Raw genomic sequence first — 25,107 nt, 5'->3', positions numbered from 1 at the left:
GCCCTGAAAAAAGACCATGAGAGCGCGTGTGTGGTATTTTGTTCGTGTGGTTAGATCATCTGCGCGTTTGGAGTTCATTCCGAGGGTAAATGAACTGAGAGCGGTTCTGCTCCTCCGAGGCAGCCGGGTGGATGGAAACGAGACGGACGCGTTCGGCTCCTTCATTGATCGATTTTTCCTCCACAAACAGCCACGCTGGCGTCGTGCTTGCACCTCTAATGTGGCCAAGCAGGGGAGGAATGTGACAGAACGGCTCGCCGATAATCTACCAACAACTTAGGCCGGATTTGGAAAGACGTAGGATCTGACCGAAGGGGTTAAGATGATGTCGGGTTGTCTGTTCATTACTGAACTGTAATCCCTCCGTCCCCGTCGTGTCAGATTGATTGCAGCCATTGTGAAAGAGACGAGACTGTTTGGTCTGGAGCCGGATCTCCACGCACTCTGGAGCGACCGACAGCTTGGTCAATATTTCTCCATGTTTGTATGAGTTGTTAATTTAATCCAAAGTTAAAGCAAATAGTCAAAAGACTGACTAATTGTGCGACAGGTTGAGACGGGGTTTGAAGAAAACTTCCACATATTGTGTTGTTTTTCGGATCATCGTTTCCTGTTTGCTTCAATACAATTCCTGTATTTAATGCGAAATGGGGGGAAAGTCAGTGGGAAATTGACCAAGCTTGTATCTCAGGTGAAGCCCAGCACCGTTACGCTTCTGGGAGGCTCCAGTGAGACTTGGCAGCGCGCTGTGGAACTGCAACCACTGACTAGAACGGCGGTGGTGATTTGCTCGGCAGCGTGCAGTGCTGAAATCTACAGAGCGCTCGCTGCAGAAGGACTTTATTTTAACTGTTGCTGGATGTGACTCCGGCTGTCGCATACAACGGGGAGTCGAACCCACGACCTCCTGAGAGCCGTCGCCTCACAGTGAACTGTGCTTTGACGGCGATGCATTGTGACGGTAAGAAGATCTGCGATAACAACCGCGTCCCGCGTCTATAGACGTTAAAAATAATCGCGAGCCAAAGAGACGGCGTCTATTCTCGGCAGCTCGGCCGAGCCTGCTGCAGCCGCCACGCTGACGCCTCCCACGCAGAACAATTGAACAATGCGAGTCCGGAGCCGAGTTGCGCCGCTTCCCAGGTGGTGGAAGTCCAGCTGATCCAGATTAAACCCGTCTCACCCTCCCGCTTGAAGCCGCCGCTTTGATGTGGGGATAAAGCGGCCAAGCTGGTTCCCGGCGGAACGCTCCGCAGCGAGGCCGCGATCTTCCCTTCAGCCTCCAGCACGGGACCCCCTGCAGGGTTTTCATGTTGGATGAGCACAGCAGCGTTCAGGTTTATCCTTCTGGCAGCGCATGAAACGCTCCCGGAGAGAACAACGATGTGACTAAGCAGCCGTTGTACTTTTCCTCCGCTGGATCTTCTGGTTCTAAATATTCTGCAGAGCAAAAGAATCCTCCGTCCTTCTTTTGAAAGCAAACCCACCTGAATGTACACGAGTCGTGTGATTCTCGAATGTTACATCAGATATACTTCTCGGCAGGTCACTGCCAGGACTCAGTGAACTCTCAGATCGTCTATAAGATCTGGAATGTTGTACGCAAAATCGACATCATCGTTGTATACGATGTATTAGGATTTTTTTTTTTTTTTCGTTCTTTCATTCCATTCAACATCCCACAACACTAAAGAAGATCCTTCAGAGCCATCGAGGCCTTCAGACGAGGTCCTGCACTTCAGCGGGTCAAGTGTGACATTTAATTGCCTCTATCTAAATTCTTATTTTTATTTTTATATTTTTTCACTTTGTTGAGAATCGTCCTCATCCAACTAAAAGTTTGGTCAAACTCTCACTCAAAATTGTGAGAGAAATCACTGTAAAGTGTAACCCTGAAGACACAAGACCGGAGTCATTCAATCACTCTATGTTTTTTGGATTTTTTTTGCTAGGTGGAGAAATCAACGAGGACTTCAAAGAGGAAGGCCAATGCCTTTGTTTATGTTTTTTACTTAAGAGGCTTGAAAATGTATTTTCTTCTCCATTTTTCCGGGTCGAGCTTTGTGTTGGCTGGAGCCAAAGTTCATCGACTTTGGTCTCATGTAATGACAGCTTTGGAAATTTCGAAATCAAATAGAGAAAAAAAAATCTTTCAACACCGTCTCACCGTCTCTCCTGATGAGTTTGGCAAAACCTGCTGCGTGGCTGCCGGAGAGCTGCGAGGAACTTCTGAAGGAGGACGGTGGCAGGTTGGACACCAGTGCGCTGTCACAGCCGTCTGTGCACCAATCACAAAGCAGAACGAAAGCAGAGGAGGTTAGAGGGTAAATACATGATGTCAAAGTGAATACATGTTGTTTTCAGTAGCCACAGGTTTGTGGTGCAACATTTTCTTACAATAATCAGGATGTGATCAGATTGTTATTCATTTCAATACAAACTGCAGATAAAACTCCCGTTCCAGCTTCTAAACGACAGTCGGCTCATTCAGAAAATGGCAAAATAACATTTTATTTATTTTTTAAAGCATCGCATGCTGTGAACCCCTTCACTCCTCGTAGCGGCTGGATGGAATGCTGCCGACGCCGAGAGACGAATGCATTTTAAACAAGCCGAGAGACGGAATTATGAAGCGGCTTTCACAAATGGCACATCATCACATCCATTAGTCGTGAGTTAGTACAAGTTGTCAGGGCGGGAACGGCTCTCCCAGCCGCCGTTACGCCGCCGTGTCGGAGCAATAACGCCCAGTTGGACCAGCGAGACGGCGTTAATTCTGCCGAGGCAGATAAACGGCGGCGCTAATCACTCCGGCTGCTGGAGATGAACGGCGCCCCAGCCGGCTCGTTTCAGACCGGCTACTGATGAAGCGCTGTCAGAGGCCAAATGTTTCGCACTGATCCGCAGAAATTAAGGCATCACATCATATTCACATCGCTGTCCCATCGTTAGGCCGCTAATTGTCTTTTCCCTCCAGCTGAATCAGAGACTGCCCTGAAAAACCACGGGAGGAGACCAGGAAGCTGTTGCAAGTTGGAATTAACAGCAGCTGCTGCTGCTGCTAATACTGCTGCTAATGAGGTTAGCAGCAGTGGCATGGAGTCAGAACCTGGACTGTGTTTTCACATTAAAAGCACAAACGCATGGACAATAATGGAGCTTCTGATGGCATTTTCTCAGTGGACGTCACTGTTTTCAGTTTCCGCTCAACCAACTTTGGCAAAGGACAGTTGGACATGGAGCGAAACAACACAAGGCAGGCTGCAGCTGGAGAAACAGGCAACAACAACAGGGGGGGATTTAACTGGGATTTAACTTTAAACACCTTCCAGCTCTTCCTCCTCTTTCCCAATGTTTTCTGTGTGCTGTTTTAGCAGTTGGACAACATATCAGGTGGTGGCAGGTTAAAAATTGACATTAATTGCCTGAAAATACCTCAGCAGGCACAACTTGAGTATCAACGCAGCAGGTGATTCTGCAGCAGCATCAGCACAACCAATTGAGAGGTTTTTTTTGTTTTTTTTTTAAGTATCTCATAGTTTCTTTAAACCATTTTAGAATAAACCATTTTTTAAAAGTTGTTTTCTCTCACCGCCGCCACCCATTCAGCTCACAGGAATTTTCTGAGGGTAACAAATTTTGCCACTGCCAAGGAAATAAGCGAAGGCTGAGGACAATTTGTCAAGCGACTGTAGAATTACTGCCACCTGAATGATAAAGTCAAACGGACAATTGACAAAAAAGGCAGAATTGGAATTGAAAGCTTGCGAGCTGAGAGAGTAATTTGACGCTTCTTTTGTGTGTGTGTGTGTGTGTGTGTGTGTGTGTGTGTGTGTGTGTATGTGTGTGTGTGTGTGCGCGCGCGCGCGTGCAACACAAATGCTGGGATTTACACCCGGCTTTAGAGGTGTTTACTGGATTAATACGAGTCTGTTTTACTCCCAGAGAGCCAGTGTGTGGAGCCGATGAGCGAGTTGGAGTCGACTCACAGCCAAAGCCTCCGAATAACTTCAACAGAGCCACACTTGCCTTCAGAGACACTGTTAGAAGAAAGTGGCTCGATGGTGCTAATCCACCACCTGCTTGGTTTCCAATCCGCGCAACACGGCCACCTGCATGTGTAGGCATTGCCAAATGCACAACCAAAAAAAGCTGGTGGCGCTATAACCCTTGAACGCGGTATTGCACACTGTCCTGAAAAAAAAAAAAAAAAAAAAATTGGAAACTTTTCGAGAATCTTAGCACCAATTAAAGGGTCATTAAACCGCCATATACGGTCAACAAAAACAATCCCGCTAAAAATACTGTCTGACATCTGTGGTTGTCCGCGTAGCCGGAGAGTGCATGTAAATATTTGTGGACACGTGTACGACGACCCGCTAGAAATCTTCAGACATCATCATCATCATCATCATCGTCATCGTCATCGTCATCATCATCATCATCATCATCATCATCATCATCATCATCATCATCACCATCACGCCAATCAGCTCCAGAAGAAAATGGTGCGCAAACAAACATCCCAAACCAAAGGGGAAAAAAGCCGAGATGGTCGTAGTAAAGAGACGTTAAGCGTTCCAGATCGAACAGAAAAGACGTCACTCTCTTTGTTTGTCAGATCTTCCACGCTGTAAGATCACACACAGTAGCAGCCAGCCAGCCAGCCACCCTAAAAAAAAAAACCCAACAACCCCAAAACAAAACTAGAATTGCAACCTAACAGAACCAGACTGCAGGCTGCACTGCAGTGGGGCAGCAGGAACAGATCATCACACGGCTGCCGAGTAAATATTCATCATCCCGTCCTCTCGGCGAGCTGCAGAGGCCTCGTCCTTAATGGATGTTGCTCCCCGCCCCCGAGACCCGACAACCAATTACCGTGACGTCCCGCCGCGGCCCACAGCTCGCACAACGAGGCGTTGATTCTCTCTGATGGTTACCCGCCGGCGCCGGCCGCTCCTGATAGCCTGATTTTAGCGCAGCTCTTCCCTCCGGGGTCGCCGCTCTGCAGCGTTTTCACTTTTGGAGTGGCTGAATCGTCTCGGCCGCACTGTGGAGAGATTCACTCTCGTGTCGAGAGGCAGTCGGAGGAAACTGTCCAACTGCCTCTCAGAACCCGACTTGATTCAATCTGGACAACAAACACACAGCGACAGATGAAAGGAAGACTAACCGGTGCCCTCTGTGTCATTTCAGAATAGAGGAAACATTTTGCATGATTTGGAGCCTTAAAATAGCTGGTTTTCAGTCACATTTATGATGAAATTTATGATGACAGACAAAAGTGGCTCCAATAGATGAAGGACAGGAAGCAGAGTGTAGCGTATTAGATCTGCTAGAGCGATTGGAGCAACCGTTAACCATGCAAAACATCAGCATTTCTTCTGTTGGACAGGATCCTCAGCAACTAACCCACTTTTCACTTCCTGCCTACAATCTCCAACTGTGTGACATCACGTGAAAAACACCTATTAAAAGTTCAGAGTTTGATGTAAGACTGTGTGACTATTCAGAGCAGAAGCATCAGGACGCCTACACTTTAACCTTTGCCGATGAGTCAGCTGATGAGTCTTCGGCACACAAAGTCACTTCAAACGAGGCTTTAATATTTATTCTCCAGCTGGAGACAAAAGGAGGGTTTGAACTTTCTGCCGTTCATCTGCTCCGTCTCAGCAGCCGCCGGCTCTGTGCCGTCTCCTCCAGCCGTCCCTCCCTCCTGTGTACTGACACTTCCTGCCCCGGACGCCGCGCGGATCTCGATGGGTGAATGTCAGCGGAGTGAATGGGACCACGGCGAGAGTCCCGACCCCCCGAGGAGACAGAGTGTGGCGAGGGAACATCCCGGCGGAGGTGACGACAGCAGAGATGGCGAAGAAAGAGGAGTTTTAAAAGAAGGAAAGAAAAACAACACGGGGTCGTTTCTCCTGGCTGCCTCGTCCGGCATTTAAGAGCAGACATATCTGACAGCGCAGCCAGTGGAGCACAAACACAGACAGCTGAGAAAAATGGGGACTAAACGTTGAAAACCTGCCGGCGGTGAACCTCAACACTGACCCCAGATCAGGGGAAGCCGAGAATCTGCTGCAAAACACAACTTTCTCTTCGTCCCTCTGTCTCAGACACGTCGTTATTCAAAAATATATATATTGTATTTGTGTTTTGAGTACAACATTGTCTGTATCGCTTCAGTGAGAATTTCACAAAGTCAAGGCTGCAAAAACAAAGAAAAGAAAAGAAAGTAATTTGGAGGGATCACAAGGTCTGTGCTGGTTAATAAAGGGGGGAATATTGTTTGGCTCTGTGATAAAAAAAGACTTTCCAAAGGAAAGTTTGGGGGAGAAATGAAGCAACTTCTCATCCCGGGAGGAATAAACGCTGAACTGGTTCCTTCATCATTCTGAGCCAACATGAAAAAAGGGGTTAAATGATTCGACATTTCTGCTCTCGTCTCACCCTGTGAGGCCGCCGCACCGCTCGGACCCTCAAATCTCGTCCAGACCGGCCCAGTCACGTCACTGTTGTGTTTCACCAGTGACTGAGTCGCAGTCGAAGCCTCCGCGTCCACATCTTCTCCTCTTCCAGCCTCCCTGCAGCACCTTTCCCCAAACACAGGAGCAGCTGCGGGCCCCACATCATCTCCCTGATGCACAGTATCATTCACTGCATCACCGAACCAGATGGTGAAGTGGGTTGTTTGCATATTTTGTCCGTACATATTTTAATGTGCGGCGCTAATGCCAAAGGTGATTTTGATAGCTAGCCAAAAAAAAAAAAAAAAGGAAAAAAAAAGAACAAGCATATGCCACCTGACTGGCGGCTCACTCTGTAATAATCACAGAGGTAAGATGAGCGGCACTCACAGGAAGTAGAAAATAAACTGCGACTGAAAGATGGGAAGTATGTGTTGTTGTTTTTTTTACGTGCATCTCAGAAAAAAATATAAACCACAAATCACAACAAAAACACTTCAGGAAGGTCCAAACACCTCAAACATCCCCAAGGACACATTCAAATGGGTTTGGTATTGGCACTATGAGGTCTGAAAGTTTTTCAGCCTGTAAGAATGCGACCCCTCCCATCAGCATCGCAGGTGGGGTCAATAGGGGAGGCGATACTGTGGAAAGTTGTAGACACACTCCAAAAGAGCTGCTCTGAATCGTTCTCAGCACGTCGGAAACATGGCCCAGCCAATCAGGCTCCTTCAATGAGAAAGGCCCTACCCCTCCCCTACGCAGACATTATCTTAAGGCCTTTTCTCAAATTCAACAATCCCATAACTTCGGGCAACGTTCCATCTGTCGCGCTGCCCGGATACATAAAGTTTCCTGCTGTACGACATTAAAAAGAGACGTTTTAGGGCTTTGCCGGCCATTATATTGACATTCCTGATGGGATACGGCCTTCATCTTCGTATAATGTCCCTCCATCAAATGAATATTTGATCGTTTCAGGCGGCGCCGCAGGATTTAAAGGGGGAGAAAGAGCATGAGCCGCGCTGCTACAATCCATCCATCCGCTCGCTGTGTCAGCTTTATCACCTCGGGGTGAATAAACTGTGGATCTGACGGGCAGTAAAAAAAAAAAAACCCTCAAAAGATTTAAAAGGGACCAAAAAAAAAAAACCCCAAAATCTCTGCAGTGCAGAGGCCTTGGCACTGTCAAGTGCGATTAATCACCGCCGACATGATGGGCAGACTAATATTTGGCACAGAGAGCGAGGGAGCCCGAGGCTCATTGGCCCACCGGCTTTGTCCACAGCTTCAGCGCTGGGCTGAATAGTGAGGCGAAGTCACGGAGTCTGTAACGGGGCTGGAGACCCTGAACTCACACCAGCTCCATCCATCACCCGGACAAGCGGCAGTAAACACAAGGTCCTGCTCCTCTATCCACAAAACCAGACTTGGCTGCTCCTCAGCTCGTATTTAGCCATTCGGCTCAGCCAGCGAGCGGCAAGCAGGATAATGAGGCTGCGGCAAAGCCGGCAAAATCGCAGAAAACATCAAATTTCATTTGGCTAATCAGCCCGACCTGAGCTTCTACGGCTTGACAGAAATGCATGTGAGCTAACCACGGAAAAGACTGTCGCGGCTTCGGAAAGCACAATATTGGACTTGAGATAATATTCTAATTAGCTTGCTGCGCTAAGGGAGCGTGGCTTTGACGGCCTGCAGGCGCGTGACAGGGTGTCGTGGCCACAATGACTTCAATCATCAGTCAGTCATCGCGTTTCAGGCTTGAAACTGAGCATTTTATAAATGAACTTCATCTTACACCCTTTTAAACATGGAGCGGTAACTTCTGTTATTAGAGAGCTGTCTTTTCGCATTCTTTTTGCTTTTTCTTGCATAATTACACGTTTTATTTATTTTATGTTTTTCTTTAAACCTGTTTGAATGAATAAAACAAATGAAATTATTTTAAAATGTGGTCCAGTTTTATCAACAAAAAAGTTTCTTCCCTCCTCATTAAATGTTATTCAAATAAGTACAACAGATGCCAAAAATTAATGACTGACACCCGCTAAGGAGTGAGACTGACTCCTCCTGTGACAGCAAACCAAAAATATTTTTGGATTTCCGTCGCCTTTTTTTTTTTTTTTTTTTTACAGAATTTATGCAGCATGATATTATAATCTTTTTTTTTTTTTTTTACCCGGGCTGCAACAGTGAGAACAAGCTGATTTAAAGAGCTGAATAATTCAACAGGAGCCAGATCTGTTGTAAAGGCAGCCTGTGGCCCCGACTTGCTAATTGATTAATTGAAATGCGGAGCAGCGTGCGATTCTAACTAATACCCCGAAGGTAGGAACACGGCAGGAGCTCCCCTCCCTGCGTTTAATTAACATCGCTTTGACACATAATTAATGGTGCAGAGTGGGAGAATCTGATCGGGCCTCACAGGAGCAGATGGCGGCGACGGAGGCGTGCCGTCGCCACGTGAAGGAACTTTACCCTGAGTTCACACCAAATATTCATTTAAACAATAAAGAAAGAAACACAAATGTTGTTAAATAATCCAGTGGCATAAATCAGCAGCATTAGGATATTTTCAAAATGCACTGAAAAGACAATGAAAGTGCCGGCTCATGAATTCACTTGAAAGGTCGGTTTTAAATGTTGTTAATCTATTAATGTGGTTTGCCGTCACGCCTGTATCCAAACCATCAGTGTGTGTGTGTGTGTGTGTGTGTGTGTGTGTGTGTATGAGTGTGTATGTACGTGTGATATAATAATGATAAAAATCTGACTTTTCCAACACAGGTTATGGTTTTTTGAAGGCTTCAGGCTGCATCGCTGGTGCTAATGGCTCCGGGGAGGCAGATACAAGTCATGAAGTATCCTCTAATTTACCAGCTGCAGTTAGCAATTCAAATACATTTGCCTCCTAATTGAAAGTGTGAACACATCTTGGCAGGAGAAGAAAAAAAAAAATCAAGCAATTTTCTTTTCATCAGTCGAAAGGCAAAAAGCAGGCAGAGGTTCAGCATCAAACGGACAGATTTGCCACAGTTTTATTATCATAATTATAAAAGTCAGATATTGAACCGGAGGAAAACGCTGGTGGGATGTAAAATCAGATGTTTGATGTGGAAAACACGACGCATTTGAACACCTGAAACTCGGAGAGAATCCCTGAACGGAGGCGCCTCCTCCTTCACCGTTAACTAAACACAAGCTGCGGTAGTTTACCGGCTGCTGTTCACACAGTCGACTGCTTCCTGCCTGTGTTTGTCTTCACACCTTCGCTCTCATGGCGAACCAGCTGCTGCTGCAGCTGCAGCTGAAGTTCTATTGCGGCTGATCTCCACTCTCTGTTTTTTTTTGTGGGAAACTCTGCACTGGACTGTTTAAGCTGACTCCACAGTCGAGACATGAGAGCTGTTACATCACACAAGTCACTGATTTGCACTATTTGCGCCTCGTGCACTTTTTTTTTTTTTTTTTTTCCTAAATACAGACTCAAGTTGTGTCAATTAGGTTAAATTCTCACTCAGCTCTCATGGTTTCATTACTGACATTTCCAGCAGCCTGCCGTCATGCATCGTGATCGTCTTTGGTGTGGACTTATTTATTATGGATACATTATTTAATTTATTATGGGAGATAGTTGTTGGATACGCACTTGCAACCACTCAATAAAGCTAAAGCTGTTTTATTCACTTGGCTCGGTGGAAGTAATAAAAATTTATGAAGTCTGTCAGTTATGCAGCGCCAAGCCAAAGCCTTTGGTCTTTAGGCTATATTAGAATGACAGTAAACATAAACTAAAAGGACATTCGGCGTTATTCGTGTTTCAGTGACTGACGCCATCCGATGTAGAAAACTATCACCCAAAAATGTCCCTCTTTTCCTTTCTTATTTTGGAGGGGAGGACAGACTGAGACGAGAACAGGAAGTGTGGAGAAATTCCCTCCAGTCAGCTGGGAGAGCCGTCGCCGTCGAACGCCCCTCCAGTATCACTCTCCTCCACTTCTGCCCTCCAGCTTATCTTCCCCTCCTCCTCTCCCCTCGCTCCGCCTCCCACCGTCTCACTTACCGAGTCAGATCATCCCGCCCGGCGACGTGAGGCGGAGCAGATGGCGGCCCGAGCGGCCACACGGCAAAGTCAGCGAGGGATAAAATGGGAAAGGCGGCAGAAAATGTCACCGCGGTTGTGAGAGATGCGGAAGGACGACTTCTACCAGACCCCTAAAACTTTCTCCCCTTCTACTTTTCTCCTCCTTCCTCCTCCCGACTCCGCTGGTTCCCTTTAGCCTGCAACCATGTTGCAGCCCTTAGCACATCCCCAGTCCAGCGGAGCAGCTCTGAAGCAGTCATCATCCAATAACCTCTCTAGACATCCAGGAAACAGCATATTTAGCCCTCTGTTTACAGCTTCCTGCCCAAAACTGCTTCATGGACCCTCCAAGTGTTTGAAAGGGGACAGATTTTTTTTTGTGTGTGTGGTAGCAGAAATAGATAGATAGATAGATAGATAGATAGATAGACTTTATTGATCCCAAAATGGAAAACCACACTGTTGCAGCACAAGCAGGGTTTCTAAACCACTAATGTCTCATTTGCCATTGAGTCTATGAAGTTGTGCGGCGCTTTGCTGCAGATAGCCATGAACTAAACTTGAAGGAATGTATGTCAGCGCAAAGTTTTTAAAAGTGTTGGGTTGGGGGTGCTTCTCAGAATTTTGAAGGTGAAACTTATTATTCAAATGCAGCCAGGGCATATGAAAATGTGACATTAAAATTCCCACGGCAGGCCACGTCTCCGAAGCTCAGCAACACCACCTGCCTCTCTCTCCCTCTCTCTTTCTCTCTCTATTTCTCATTTCACCGGAGTCTCCCTCATCATTTCGAGCAGGCTGAGGTGCAAAAACGCTGGCTAGTGGTGGTAGGATTTAACAACACGGACGCGCTCTGCTACACGTTAACACCACAACTGAGCGGCAGAGGTTAGTTCTGTCACCTGGGCAGAGGGCGAACGACGGGGTTGCTGCTGCTGGTTCTGCTGCTGCACTAACAACACTAATCAGTGGGCTAAAATAAAGCAGCCAGGTATAGCAAGTGGAATGTCATCTTCACTGTCTTTTACTGACCTACGTGCGTAATCAAGCAAAACGTGATTCAAAGTGAGGCACTGGTGAGTGAAATACGAGCAACTGGATTTTCTGACCCTGAAAAGATTGAAAACTCAGCAAACCTGAGAAATATTTAGATTCTGTCGACTCTGAGCACACCGTTCTTGCTTCTTGCTATTATTGACCTGTTCTGCAGCCAACCACCAGGGGGCTTTGCTTAAGGTCATCCATCTTTACATTCCGCGTAGTCACAGCTCCACTCTTAACAACAGAGGTAAATATACTGCTAAACTCTGACATCACAGTCAGCGCGACGGTTTATTTATTTATTCCCCTTCGACTTGCACTGGATCTGACCTGGAACCAAATCTTTAGACCCCGCTCCGTCGCTTCCATCAGCCAACAGTTTTACTTCCTCGGCGCCGACATTGATTGGTGCTGTCGCCGCATCTGCTCCCGCCCCCGAGGCACTTTGACGCGGCCCTCATTAAGTCTCAGTCACGCTGACGCCGACCTTCAACGAGGCCCAACGGAGATGGTTGAAACCACCACAAAAAAAAAAAAAAAATGAATGAATGAATAAATAAGCAACCAAGCGTCGAAAGTTTAGAATTGAAACAACGTTAAAGTGCTGGGTCGTGGAACGACCGAAGACTCTGTGACCGACCGCTCCGGAGATGAACACACAACCGGGAATTTGCTGCGACATCAAGTCGTCTGACGATACGGCAGCTTTATTTCTGGGGGTTTGGGGTGGTGGGGGGGGGTGGGGGGGGGGCGTTTGGGGGGGGCAGTGAGAGGCTTTTCCTCTCTGGAGAGCGGCCGTAAACAAAGAGCAGAGTCCAGGAGCTCGGCCTGAGTTAATAAATCCAGATTCATGACTGGTGGCGCCGGTTAACCTTGACTCCATCAGATTCCATTCATGGCTCCGCTCATTTCCATAAATGACGCGGAGGGAGAAAAATGACGGACGGAGGGGGGGAGGTTTATCCTCATCCCGACTCTCTCCCGGTGGCGCCGCTGCCCCCTCATGAATCACCAAGGACTCGCAGGTTAAATATCACTGTATTCGCACCCCGGGCCGTTTCATTCGCGAGTTTTTTATGCTCCTCCTGCTGCAAACCAGCAGCTCACCGAGATGCAATAAATTCTCGGCGGGACGAGGCAGCCGCAGCCCACCTGAAATTGGCTTCCTTATTCGCTCCCAGCTCAGCGTTTTTCTTTGCCAGATTAATTCCTGGAAGGCGCTCATGGATTAAATGGAGCATCCTCCAGAAGCCCCTGCATCCACAGGGGATGAACTTTAATGAACTCAGGCGTAAACCACTGCGTCTCGCGTTTCATGAAAGGCAAGCCTGCGCATCCTCGATGTGGTGCCACACTTGCGCCATCCATCACCCAGTACAGTGGACCAGGACGAGTCATCGCAGAAAAAAAAACAAAAAACAGACCGTTGCGGAAGATGGACTTTCTTTTGGCAGGCAACTGACAAATGCAGTCTCTTCCCCCCCCCCATCAAACTTTGCCACGACTTCCTAAAAACACTTTAAAACACTTCCAACTTCCAGTTAACGTACAAACAACGGCAGGGAGCCAAATTATGCATCATTAGAGGCGGATTAAAGTCGTCTAACGTCCTCGAGATTATCTATCATTAGGCTGTGATTACGGCGCGCACTCCAGTGGCTCCAAATTTACTTGGAAGAGAAGATAAAAAACATCGCGGGGAAGAGTGATGAGGCAGAGAGGGCGATAAGAGAGGGAGCCACGTCGAGAGCGTACCTGAGGATGACGGCTCGGCAAAGTGAGCGCAACCATCTGTCTTCGGCACACAGATGATGGGTGGCATGATTAATAACTTTGCCGACAAGGAATCATTTCATTCCCGCCACGGCGGCGGTGACGACAGGAACGTTTGAATAAATGACAGGGCCGCGTGTTTATCGAAGCCGCAGCGCGCATCCGGCGCAACGCTGACCCCGCTTTGCTATTAACTCTGCCTGGAACACGATGTGAAGATAGAGTGGTGGGGGAAATCATCCCGGACCATTACTTTGAACGCTGCCGCTGCAGTATCGAGCTCCGCCTCATGTGAGGCCGGGGCGTCCGAGCTGTTGATATTTTTCAGCAACGGGTTCATTTCTCCTCAGAGGGTGCAACCAGATCCCTCGGTGGGTTATCAGCCCTTCACACACACCGCACTGAGGAAGAGGTCTGAACTCATCGGTTACAGTCGGGTGTGAAAACCTATTTTTCTTCCCGGTCCTCACCATGTACGGATTTCCTCAGTTTTTATGCTTTTTAGAAAACATTTCTGCCTGATTAACACATCATGAAGCACCGCTAGAAGGGCGTATCGGGAGAAACTACGTTTGAACTTGTTCTCATACAATTGAAATGAATTAATTGAACCACATTTTATATTGCATCGTATAGTGGTGTAAAGATAAACCGATTCAAATTGGTTATCGGTCTGTGACGTATGAGATCCGAGTGCATCGGTTGATGGAGCCCTGGATCGGTAAAGATCGGTAAAGTAAAAATAAGCACTTGGGGTTAAATTGTCCATTTGTATTGAATCGCACTGAACCGAATCGGATCGAATCATACCAAATTATTAACTATTTTTTATGAATCGTCCCTGAATCGGATCGTAGCTTGTGAATCGAAATTTGAATCGGATCGTTTTGTGAGTGAAAGATTCACACCCCTGGTATCGTACTGTGTCGTTTCGTACTGTGTCATATCATATCACAAGATACTGTATTATATTGTAATATATCATATCATGTCATGTGCAATTTGAAGGTCCTCTACAAGGTCACGCACAGGAGATGGCACCGCCGTTGTTGAGCCCCTCCTACTTAAAAACACATAGCATGCTCTGCAAAACCACAGCAAATTGTTCCTGGGCCAATTTTTAGCCCCCTTACATCTCTGGTGGGTGATTCCAAACGCTCCGAACTGATGGCCTGTCTGAACCGCTCGGCTCTGGAACTTTCAACACACCCGCTTGAATCATTGCGATGGCAGAAACACAAACAAAACAGTCTCCGAGGACCCGCTGTGGTTTTGCTCCCTTCAGTTTGGCGTGATTAACAGATGTGGGCGGTCAGTGGCCGTGGCGCCACTGGAGCGCTGAAGCCCATGACTTGTGGAGGGAAGTCAGAGGCGATTATTAAGTGACTGATGAGCAGCAGTGCGTGAGCTCTCTCAGGACCAAACAGCTGGAAGGTGACATATTGCCCTAAGAGCGCCTCAGCCTTGGTTTTCATAAAGAAAACAAGTTATTTCCACCAAGGCCCTGACTCATTTAACCCATCTGATGTCCGTCAATACCAATCTAATGCACTGCTCTGTGTCTTAGGCCTATTTTAATTGAATGACTAAATGGCAATTTAGCTTTTCTTTCTTTTCTTCTTCTTCTTCTTCTTCTTCTTCTTCTTCTTCTTCTTCTTCTTCTTCTTCTTCTCACTATTATTATTATTACTTTCGAGGATAAAATGAACTTCAAAAGTTTTGGAACAGGAGCGCACTTTGGAAATTTTTGGAACGACTCCACTCGTGTACAGTCAACGTGCTGCATTAGAGTGTATATAACCAGGAGCGTGTTTATCACCCAGCTGATGTTTGTAACTGAATCCGACTTTTGCACTTGATTCACAATTTCGGAAACAGATGTTCGATTCGTTCTCCCGCTGATAACACTGGCTTGGGTTTTAATCTCCCTCTAGTCTCCCTATGGAGCCTCACATGCACATTATGGCCTCTGCACACTTTTTTTCTCCCCTGTAAACGTGTAATTTGCAGCCTCAGCCTGTGGAAGCCGTGCAGGGCGAGTAAGAGCCTTTCCCGCCGTGATGCACTATTCACTAGCGTGATTAGCAGAAGGTCAGATATCACTCTGCCACCCAGGGCGACTAAATCTTCACATTAATGTGCTTACATTCACTCTAATCCTATGTATGCTTAAAACACCCGGGGGCCAGTCCAATTAATTTAAAGTGTGTGTGTGTGTGTGTGTGTGTGTGTGTGTGTGTGTGTGTGTGTGTGTGTGTGAGTAGGAGGTGGTTAATGCATCTATCACAGCCCACATTATTCCACTTGTCTTGCCAGACCAGTTAGACTTCGTTGCATGAAAGAGCCAACGGTGCTGCTAGTCAAGCTTGCATCATGGGAAATGTAGGATATAATATGACCGCCTCATAGCTTTGCCTTGCCGAGCACCACTTTAGCTAATTAAGGTTCCTTTTAGCAGGTGACGAAAGCGATATTGCACTTCGCACCACAGAATGAGGCCAAGGAGAAGAAGAAACACAGGAAGTAGCAGAGACCCAAATTGGTGCTAATGAGATTAGCTTGCTACAGCAGGCCACTTTGGTAGGACTGGATGGCATTTTTATTACCAGTGTTGATCTCTGTAAGCGGTGGCATTTTACCACTAACCTGAGAACAAGAATCAAAAACATAAGATGCTAAGACGCTCCAAAAAGTCACCACATCTAGGGACAAATAACAATTAAAATTTCCTTTTAATTTTGTTAATTTAAAAAAAAAATGGCATGCAGTTGAAACATTATGAAATTTATTTCTCATGGACTTGAAAAAACAAACACACAACCAGGCAAATACTTAATCATTGCAATCCACACGTAATAAATGACAGATTGAGTGGGAGCTCACACATCACTTCAATTAGTCTGCTGGTGCTTGACATCTGCCTCATCAAACCCTCCTCCCCGACAATACCGACCTTTGTGTCGTTAATTGTGAAATGTCGTGGACAAACCAGGTCCCGTCAATCAGTGAGGGATGTACAGACGCGTTCCGTGGACGCATTGACAATTACTAACTAAGTAAGCATGGAGAGAAGGAGAGAAGGACCACGAACAGCTTCGGTGGACTGCCGAGGCGTTTGATCCTTGTGTGAAAAAGCAAAATAGATCCCTCCACACCTCCACGGTGGGTTTCCAGACGGTGCACACGCTGATCTTATTCTCACAGCCACTGTCTAAAAGAGCCGTTTCCTGACTCCTTAGCTTCTTCTTTACTGACGCTCATGAAACAAAAATGCGCCAAGGGGCCCGGCCTTCGTGAGGAAAATGATGCAAAAAAAAACATTTCCACTAGTGATCATCTGGAGATCTGTGGTGTAGCCGAGCCCACCTGATGTTGACTCTGAGGGCAATGTCTCTCTCATTTGCACACACCGTCAGACCGCCTATGTGCTTGTGGCTGCTCTAAATGTTTGTTGAGGGGCCCCAACCAACCGGAGGAGGTGGAAACGTTTATGGCGCCATGCCTTCCTCAGCAATAGGAAAAGAAAGCCACAGGGGCCAATTCAAGCAGTTCAAAATGAAAATGTGAACTGCAAATGAAGATAAAACAAAGAACTGTGACGGACGTTATCAGTTGGTTTGTGTCTTTTCAACCCAGTTTTTAAATGTCCAATGCTGAAACTGCAATAGACACAGTGAAAAGGTAATCCTGCTTTGTGCAATTGCGCACTTTCTTGCGTCTCCACAAACAAGTTCATCATTTACATGTCTGTCACACTTACGCTTTGTTTTCACTCTGGACTCTTTCTGGAAACTTTTCTCTATTTTTCTTCATGCTCAGGCAAAGATCCTCCACCAGGGGTATATACAGGAGCTTGCAACCCTCCACCAACTGCCGTATGATTAAATTCTGAACAAAATACTGCAACTCGGCATGTCATTTATGGAGCGATATGCTGCTGCTTTCAGTTTGGTGTGCTGCCCCCATGTGGCCACAAGGAAAAATAAATAAATAAATTCACATTTCAATATTGCAGCTGGGGCGACACGGTGGCGCAGTGGTTAGCGCTGCCGCCTCACAGCAAGAAGGTCGTGGGTTCAATTCCGGGGCCCGGGCCCGGACCTGGGACCTTTCTGTGTGGAGTTTGCATGTTCTCCCTGTGTCTGCGTGGGTTCTCTCCGGGTTCTCCGGCTTCCTCCCACACTCCAAAAACATGCATGTGAGGTCAATTGAAGACTCTAAATTGTCCGTAGGTGTGCATGTGAGTGTGAATGGTTGTTTGCCTCTATGTGGCCCTGCGATGAACTGGTGACCTGTCCAGGGTCTCCCCTGCCTTCGCCCTAAGACAGCTGGGAGAGGCTCCAGCAGACCCCCGTGACCCTGAGCTCGGGACTAAGCGGGTATGGAAAATTAATGAATAAAGGATTATCGCAGCTCCTGGATTGGAATTGTTTCCAGATCTCTTCAAAAGACGCTGTTGTCTCTTGCAGCACGTCGTCGGTTTCCACGATCTTCTGCCCCTTGTTTAAACACATGCACACACACCCGCTCCATCATGCCGCTCATGTCACAAGGCAATTAGGTGCACAGCGATAGGCAGCCGCCTCGCACGCTGACTTCCTTGAATCTCATTACACGGGGGCCCCAGCGCTCCACTCGGGCTAACAAGTCATTTGGGCATCATGTGGCTGTTAAAATATGCATCTCTACTTTGTTGTCGTTTAGCTGCACCCCCGCAGTAAACAGAGAGGACGTGACTCACATCAGACCAGTGGCTGGGATTCTTCCACCTCTGCAGCTGCTGCTGCTGCTAGGCTTGATGAACATGATTTGCTTTATTTCCGGCAACATGGCGCATTAGCTGGAATGTTCATGGAGTCCTACGACTTTGTCTGAATGTATCTCATAAAATGTCTACAGAACGGAAAAGAGAGGCAAACTTGCATGTCGGTCAAGTGTCACCTTGCCAGACCAGTCAAACATGAACTATGCAATTCGACCTTGTGCCTGGCCGAAGTGCTTAATGAAACGCTTGCTGCGGCCAGTCACACGTAAAGTAAAAAGTCAGTCACGTTTGGTTTCAGCGCAGAATTAGCAGCATGTGTTTGGTAGCTGCTATGCATTCTGTCTAGTCCACCGAAAAAATAGTATTTGTGCTGGATTACTGTCTTTCTTTCAAGCCGGAAATGCTGTCGTGTTCTCGTAAGAGTGACGCTAAGATTGCATCCAAAATAATCTCCATCCATTCAAACTAAGCAGTCTCCATTGTTTGGATTGTCTTTTTGCTGTTAGCTGCAAAAGATGCTGATTGGTTGGAATCTGTTGAGGTTTTGAGACTGACTGGACACGGCGCCTGTCGCAGGTGGGCGAGACTGTTTGCTCAGTTTCCAGAGACAAAATCTGACCGAAAAAAAATCCATCTGCCAAGTGGGTTTATATCCCTGAATCAAACACCCCGGAGTGCTGCTGTCAAGGGGGGTAAACATGGACAATAAGGGCATATGAGCTTAGGACAATGTTATTAAACGTGACTGCTTAAAGATTGAGTGTGTAATATTTGGACATTTTTAAGAGGAAACAGCGACATCAAGTTGTTACATTTTAGATTGCAGCGCTTTTTCACTTCTGTTCCCTTTTGGACTGCGTACCCTCTTCCCCGTCCCACCTTCTTATTGGTTTATTTGAGAATGCGAGTGTCAACCCCAAATACAAAGTGGACTGCGAGTATACACTTTTATTAATGTATTTATGGACTGTATTTTTACCAATGTAAGCCACATTTTACACGCTGGACTTTTAATGGTCTATGTAAGGCAGGCGGGTCAAACCAATTTTTAAAGGCGTGCCCAAAATTGTTTGGCACTACTGGAAACACCCACAAACTGTGTTGTCACTGTGGCTCTCTGAAGGCTTTTAGTCTCCCACTGGGCTTTAAATTCCTTCTCAGAGGCTTTACAACCTGACAGGTGTACAATGGAAGGGAACAAGTCTTGGAAACCCCACGACGGCCGACGGCCAGCTCAGAACAGCTGCACCCAGTCGGCTAGAGATTGAAAAATCTGAAGCAGCCAAATCCGAAGAGAGATGTGGACGCACAGGGAAGAGAGAAAAGAGGAAAGTCTGCAAGCCAGAGGACCGAATAAAGATGATGGAAGGATGAGGCAGATAAAAGGCAGACCAAACTGAAGCAGGAGGAGAGAAAGACAAAGAGAGAGGATGAAAGGCAGGGGAGATAAATCTGTCGCGAGAAGAAAAGCTGAAAAAAAATAAAAGAAGGTGACGGAGGCAGAGTGTTGGCAGCAATGAAAAAGAAATCTGACTCAGAAGCAGTAGCATCCAGAAAACGCAGAGAAGCGAGTGAAGGAGGGAAACAGCGGTGAGGCAGAGAGACGGACAGGAGGAAAGAGACAGCAGCAGCCGCTCAGGTATTTTTAGTCAACATGTGGACGCTCGGCTCCAAGAGCAGCCACTTTCATCTGAAGAAGGGGCCGTTCAACTCATTCCAGGCCTCCTCAGCGCTCTCCAGAAGACCCCCTCCTATTAAAGTGCAGGACAGGCAAAGGACCTCTGTCTTGGATGCACACCGAGGATCAGCCGAGGGATCCCAGTGTGAAGCAGCACAAAACTTCTCTGAGAGACGACACAGGCGGGTCAAGGACAACTGACCGGGAGGATGAAACCATGAGATCAACCTCCCTTCTTCTGTCTTCACACATCTTCTCTCAACTCCGCTCATTGTGAAGCGAAGAAACAGTCCTTCACACTGACTGACTGACGGACGGACAGACGGACTGACTGGGCAGTAAATCAGCTCCATCCCATCAGCATCCAACACCAATTCCCCAGCAGTCTCATGACAGTGACAAATAAACGCATATGATCACACAGCGCGCGCGCGCGCACGCACACACACACACACACACACACGCACACACGAGAGAGAGAGAGAGTGAGAGAGTGAGAGAGAGAGATAGAGAGAGAGAGAGAGTGAGAGAGAGAGAGAGAGAGAGAGAGAGAGAGAGAGAGAGCATGTCTGATTCCTCTACAACAAAAAAGCTCCAAACACGGAGTGACTGAAAGTAGAACAACTCACCAGAGAGGCGACTGGTCAAAGACAGACTAGACAGCGAATCACCCGAGTGAATCGGTTTTGGGTTTGTTTTTGTTTTTTTGTTTGTTTTTTGTTTTTTCGTTCCGCTGTTTGTTTTTTTTTAACGGCATTTCTTCCACCTTTGACGCGTAAACGCGACGCGCAAATGTGACACATCAGAACCCATTTAGATACATTCTTATAATTACAACGAAGTAAAGAAAAGCAGGACAGAATATGAGTCAATCTAAAAATAAAAGGATGAAGTGGCCAGAGGATGGACCGCAGCTTTTTTCTAAACGGCCGCGCGGTGCGCGCCGCCTCCTCTCACCTTCTCCGCTTGTCCCGCAGCACCACCAGCTGCTGAGGAGCAGGGCGAGATGAACCGTAATCCTGAGCCGGGCGGCTCCGTTAGTCCCCACATCCATGGTGAAGCGGCGAGAAGCAGCTGAGGAGCAGCTGAGGTGGAGGAGGAGGAGGCGCAGGAGGAGGCGGAGGCGGAGGAGGAGGAGGCGGAGGCGGACAGTCCAGCGGTGCTTCAGCCGGAGGAGAGAGACGGACGAGTTCTCCACTCCAGCTACCTCACAGGCTGAGAGACATAGTGGGGCAAGGAGAGAGAGAGAGAGAGAGAGAGCGCGAGAGGGGGAGGTCCTCCTCGCGATGACAGGGGAGAGAAAGTAAAGGGGGTGTGTCAGAGAAGTCAGACCTCCGTTTCCAGCTCTTCGTTTTTCTACCCTGGACTCCGGTGGAGCAGCATTGTGCAGTCAATCATCCAGTGTCCAATAAAGCTCACAAGAAAAAGAACTGAAGCTCCCAAACCCGCAAAATTCTCACTCACAGACATTTCTTCCAGTAACCGGAGTCTCTGCCCTGCCCTGCCAGTCGTCCTCCAGAAATCTTTCGCTGCTTCTTCCTGCTCAGTTGTTTTTCAACGTGTCAGCTGCAACACACACATTGTGCTGTCACAAAGGGCATTGAGACACTGAGAATGTCCAGAGTCCTGTAATGGTCATAAAGTTAAATAAATAAATAAATAAATGAATAAAAATAAAAGGCGATGGAACCGTGAACCACAAGGTGATCCACAGGATGCCTTCCTGTGGATCACCTTGTGGTTCACGGTTCTGAGTGGTGATTACACAGCCATCAGGTGGAAGTTTCTGGGAAGCAGGTGCAGCAGCCTGTGTTTTTCCCCCATGAGTCACACAGTGCTGGAGCGGTGAGAAGATATCAACTAGTAAACAAGGGTGAAAAAGCGTATAACAGGGATTCTGAAAAGTGGGAGGCAGCAATTGTGAGGCAACGCCACGGGAAGTAAAAGTGAGATCCAGGCTGGAAGTTCAGAGGTTGTTGGGGAGTAAGGCTGTCTGACGTGAAGAAGACTCTCTTCCACTCCTCCATCAAGATACAAAAAAAAGAGGGAGAGATGATGGTGAGATCAAATATGCATCTTCAGTAAGCGGGTTGAAAGTGCAGCTGAGGGGCAGCCAGGGGGGAATATAAATTTAAGATGACAACAAATTTATGCATGGACTGAAGAGGAGCGAAGGAAGGGTGAGGAGGGGCACCGCTTTAATTTTTGACAGGTTTCCGTCAAAGCCAGTGATCATCGCTCAATGTCTCGCCGCCAGTGCTTCTGAGGTGGTCAGTGTGTGTGTGTGTGTGTGTGAGTGTGTTTGTGTGTGTGTGAGTGTAAGAGAGAGAGAGCGAGAGCGAGAGCGAGACGAGCATCAAATGGAATCAAAGAAAGTCTGCAGGCGAATCTGCTTCTCCTGAAACCCAACAAAACGGCTGTCATGTTTAGCTGTTATTGCCACCAAACCAGACTGACTGACGGCCAAGTGCAGAGAAAAAGCCCTCCGGTTTGGGTAATCGTGGTCTTTAAACTGCCGGTAGACAGATAATAGCAAGAATGTGTCGAACTTAAAATAGGCGTCTTGAGAAACTTGTCCTGATTCAATATTTCACTGTTTAGTCACAATCTGCTGCTGAATCGCCCAGGCCTCAAGTCTGAATTCTCCGCTGTCCATCTAGAAAATCTCAATCTGCCCTCAGCTGATCAAGATATGACCGGACCAACCAGTTCTCTCGGGGGGGTGAAAGGGGTGGGACCAACAGCTTGCCGCAGCTTCACTACCGGGAGGGAAGAGCTTGAGTTTTCCCTTCCATGCGTTTATTATTTGACATATTTCCCGCACGAACGGCTAAATATTCCACCCAGCATGCCAAGTGATACCTGTGAATGCCAAACACTGAAACAACGTTCACTGCGAAAATAAGGGGCTGGCAAGAGAGCGACGTGGTGCACAACAGAAGCCCATTCTCAGGCAGCTCACGTCGTCGGCCAGAACTAAAACCGCTCTGTGTTAGCTCAGATGCACATCCTCGGTAATGGACAAGAGGGGCGACTGTGAGCTGAGAGGGGCTGGGGAGACAGTGGAGGGGGGAGAGGAGGTCAGATAAAAAGGGAGGGAGAAAAGGCCTGAAAACAGAGAGGAGAAGGAGCGGAATCTGATAATGACGACCGGCTGAGAGTCTAGACAGCGGCCGGAGGGGTTTAGAAAGAAGAAACAACCTGTTGGGAGAAAACGCAGCAGGGGGGATCAGATAACAGCCGGGCACACAATAAACACACACACACACACACACACACACACACACACACATGTAGCGCACGGTCATCTGCGGACACGGCTCACGTAGAGGGGAGCGGCCGTGTGCAGAAGTGGACGGGTGACGGGTCGGAAACCATGAGAGAGGCAACAGGACACCTGCTTTTAAGTTTCTTCTGTTCTTCTGGTGAAAAGCTAAACCTGCAGAGAGACACTTTTAGTCTGCGGCATTTGGCCCCTTCTCCTCTGCTCCCACATAGAAAAATACTTTTCAGCCAAAATAAATTTCAAAAAGTGACTTTCGTGGCAGCTGCAGCTGTCGAGCAGTGACTGATAGAAGCTACATTCACATCTCTGCAGATTGTTTGTCTTGCTAACACTAAAGTGTTTTTTTTTTTTTTGGGGGGGGGGGGGGTAGTGTGCTGTCAACACAAAGGAACGTTATGAAAGGTTTGCCAGACGACCAGGTGGCAATAAAAACAGCAGGACAGACACCAGACAGCATTCAGAGAATGAGCAGTAGCAGAATCAAGAGACAAGGTCAGATGGAGCTGGAAATGAGAATGAATCACGTCTTTAAAAAACATATAATAATAATTACATTTAAAATACTGTTTGAATCTGGATTAAAAGGTCAGTGTTTGCTGAACCTTCTGTCAATATTCAAGCAGAACAATCAGGTTGGTTTCAGAGCATCATTGGGCTCCCTTCAAATTCTATTCCGATCTCTCTCAGCAGCACAAATTCCATTTCTCTCCATTAACCCTTTGACAGCTACTCATTTTCCATGTAGTTACCCATTCATGATTAAGAAGTCAGTCAGTTCCAACATGGAAAAACCCCAGACAAATGCTAGCACAAAGATGCACGGTAATGATGTTTTTTTTTTTTTTTTTTAGTTATCCTGTTGCAGGCCAGGCACGAGTGTAACAGGTGGATCAACGTCTGCAGTCCTTGTTCAACCTCCCAGGTCAGCACTGGGTGGAGCCAGCGGGAGGAAACACCGACTTCTAACGGCACAGTTAATTTCACGGTGATTAAATTGCACCTGAGTGGATGAAATTGGCCTTTGCCATAAGCATCCCTCAGCCGGAGTCAAGCGGTTCGGCTGCCTGGTCATGATAATGGCATATCCTGTAATGTGAGCTGTGAGCAGAAACTATGAACCATCGAAAGCCTTGCGAGGAGCATCGGTAACCACACAAGACTGGCAAAGCAGGAAATGACACAAAAGTATGAGTTTGTGCCAGTCTGTTGTTTTCATTCACTTTTTTTTTTCTTTTTTTTTTGTTTAGCTCAGCGAAAAGTCACATGATGAACTTGTTGATTTTGAATTGATGACCTCACTTTCAACTTCGCTACGTCTCGTGTACACGCTTGCATACATGTCCAAATGTCCATTTGCCGTTTGGAGAGACAATGCTGCCCGGCAAAAAGAAGAAGAAAAAAAAACAAAAAAAACAGCCGGAATAGTCTAGGAAATCTTAAGAAATTTTCTCACACCAAAAATGCTGCCTTTTTAAGTCCGTGACCATGAGGGGGAAATTTCAAATGCTTTGAACGGAGTTCAAATCCCTGCTTGGCGTTCAGGGATTGGTAGTGCTTACCACTGATGGGATTTATGACATAGGGATGGATTCCATGACGGACAGAAGAACAAACTGAAGTAATACTCAGAGTGATTTTTAAACTGGCTTCTCTGCCGAGTTGCCCGTTCTTAGACACAGACGCTGGTTTCGACTGAACGGCCGTCATCCAGCTGTTTATGCAACTCCTGTTGATTTTGGTCTTTTTTTGTTTGTTTCTTATTCGCTTGTTATCCTGAGGGCATATGGGAACAAATATGGAGGCTTTCAGATGGAAGAAAAATGGGAAGAAAAGAGGAAAATCCATCACGGATGCAGAACAAGGTGAAGAAAGGGGAGAGTAATAGAGACTAATGCGACCTAATGGAAACTTTTATTAGTTATTAGTTCACCCTGAGGAAAGTCTGAATGAGGTTATAATGTCATGGTAATGTAGCCTGGCAGGCCAGATGGTGCGTTACCAAAA

At 47.1% G+C, this 25,107-nt stretch overlaps 1 protein-coding gene across 2 annotated transcripts in view; it reads right to left on the bottom strand.

Annotated features, from left to right (window-relative positions):
• LOC142885627 (contactin-associated protein-like 4) overlaps positions 1–21,015 on the bottom strand; it is a 68,104-nt gene extending 47,089 nt beyond the window's left edge. For both annotated transcript variants that reach the window (XM_076022285.1, XM_076022284.1), the window contains exons 1-2: positions 20,775–21,015; positions 2,168–2,278 (exon numbers count right to left, since the gene is read on the bottom strand). In XM_076022285.1, coding sequence (XP_075878400.1) covers positions 2,168–2,278; positions 20,775–20,871 — 208 coding nt within the window. In that variant the 5' untranslated portion in view covers positions 20,872–21,015. The remainder of the gene's footprint in view (positions 1–2,167; positions 2,279–20,774) is intronic.
• Positions 21,016–25,107: the final 4,092 nt, after the last annotated feature.

This window comes from Nelusetta ayraudi, unplaced genomic scaffold (genome assembly GCF_046127955.1).
Source record: "Nelusetta ayraudi isolate G7.1 ecotype Tasmania unplaced genomic scaffold, CSIRO-AGI_Nayr_v1 ptg000011l, whole genome shotgun sequence".
NCBI classification, from domain to species: Eukaryota; Metazoa; Chordata; class Actinopteri; order Tetraodontiformes; family Monacanthidae; genus Nelusetta; species Nelusetta ayraudi.
Note: the sequence above shows the minus strand (reverse complement) of the source record. Positions and strands in the feature narration are given on the sequence as shown.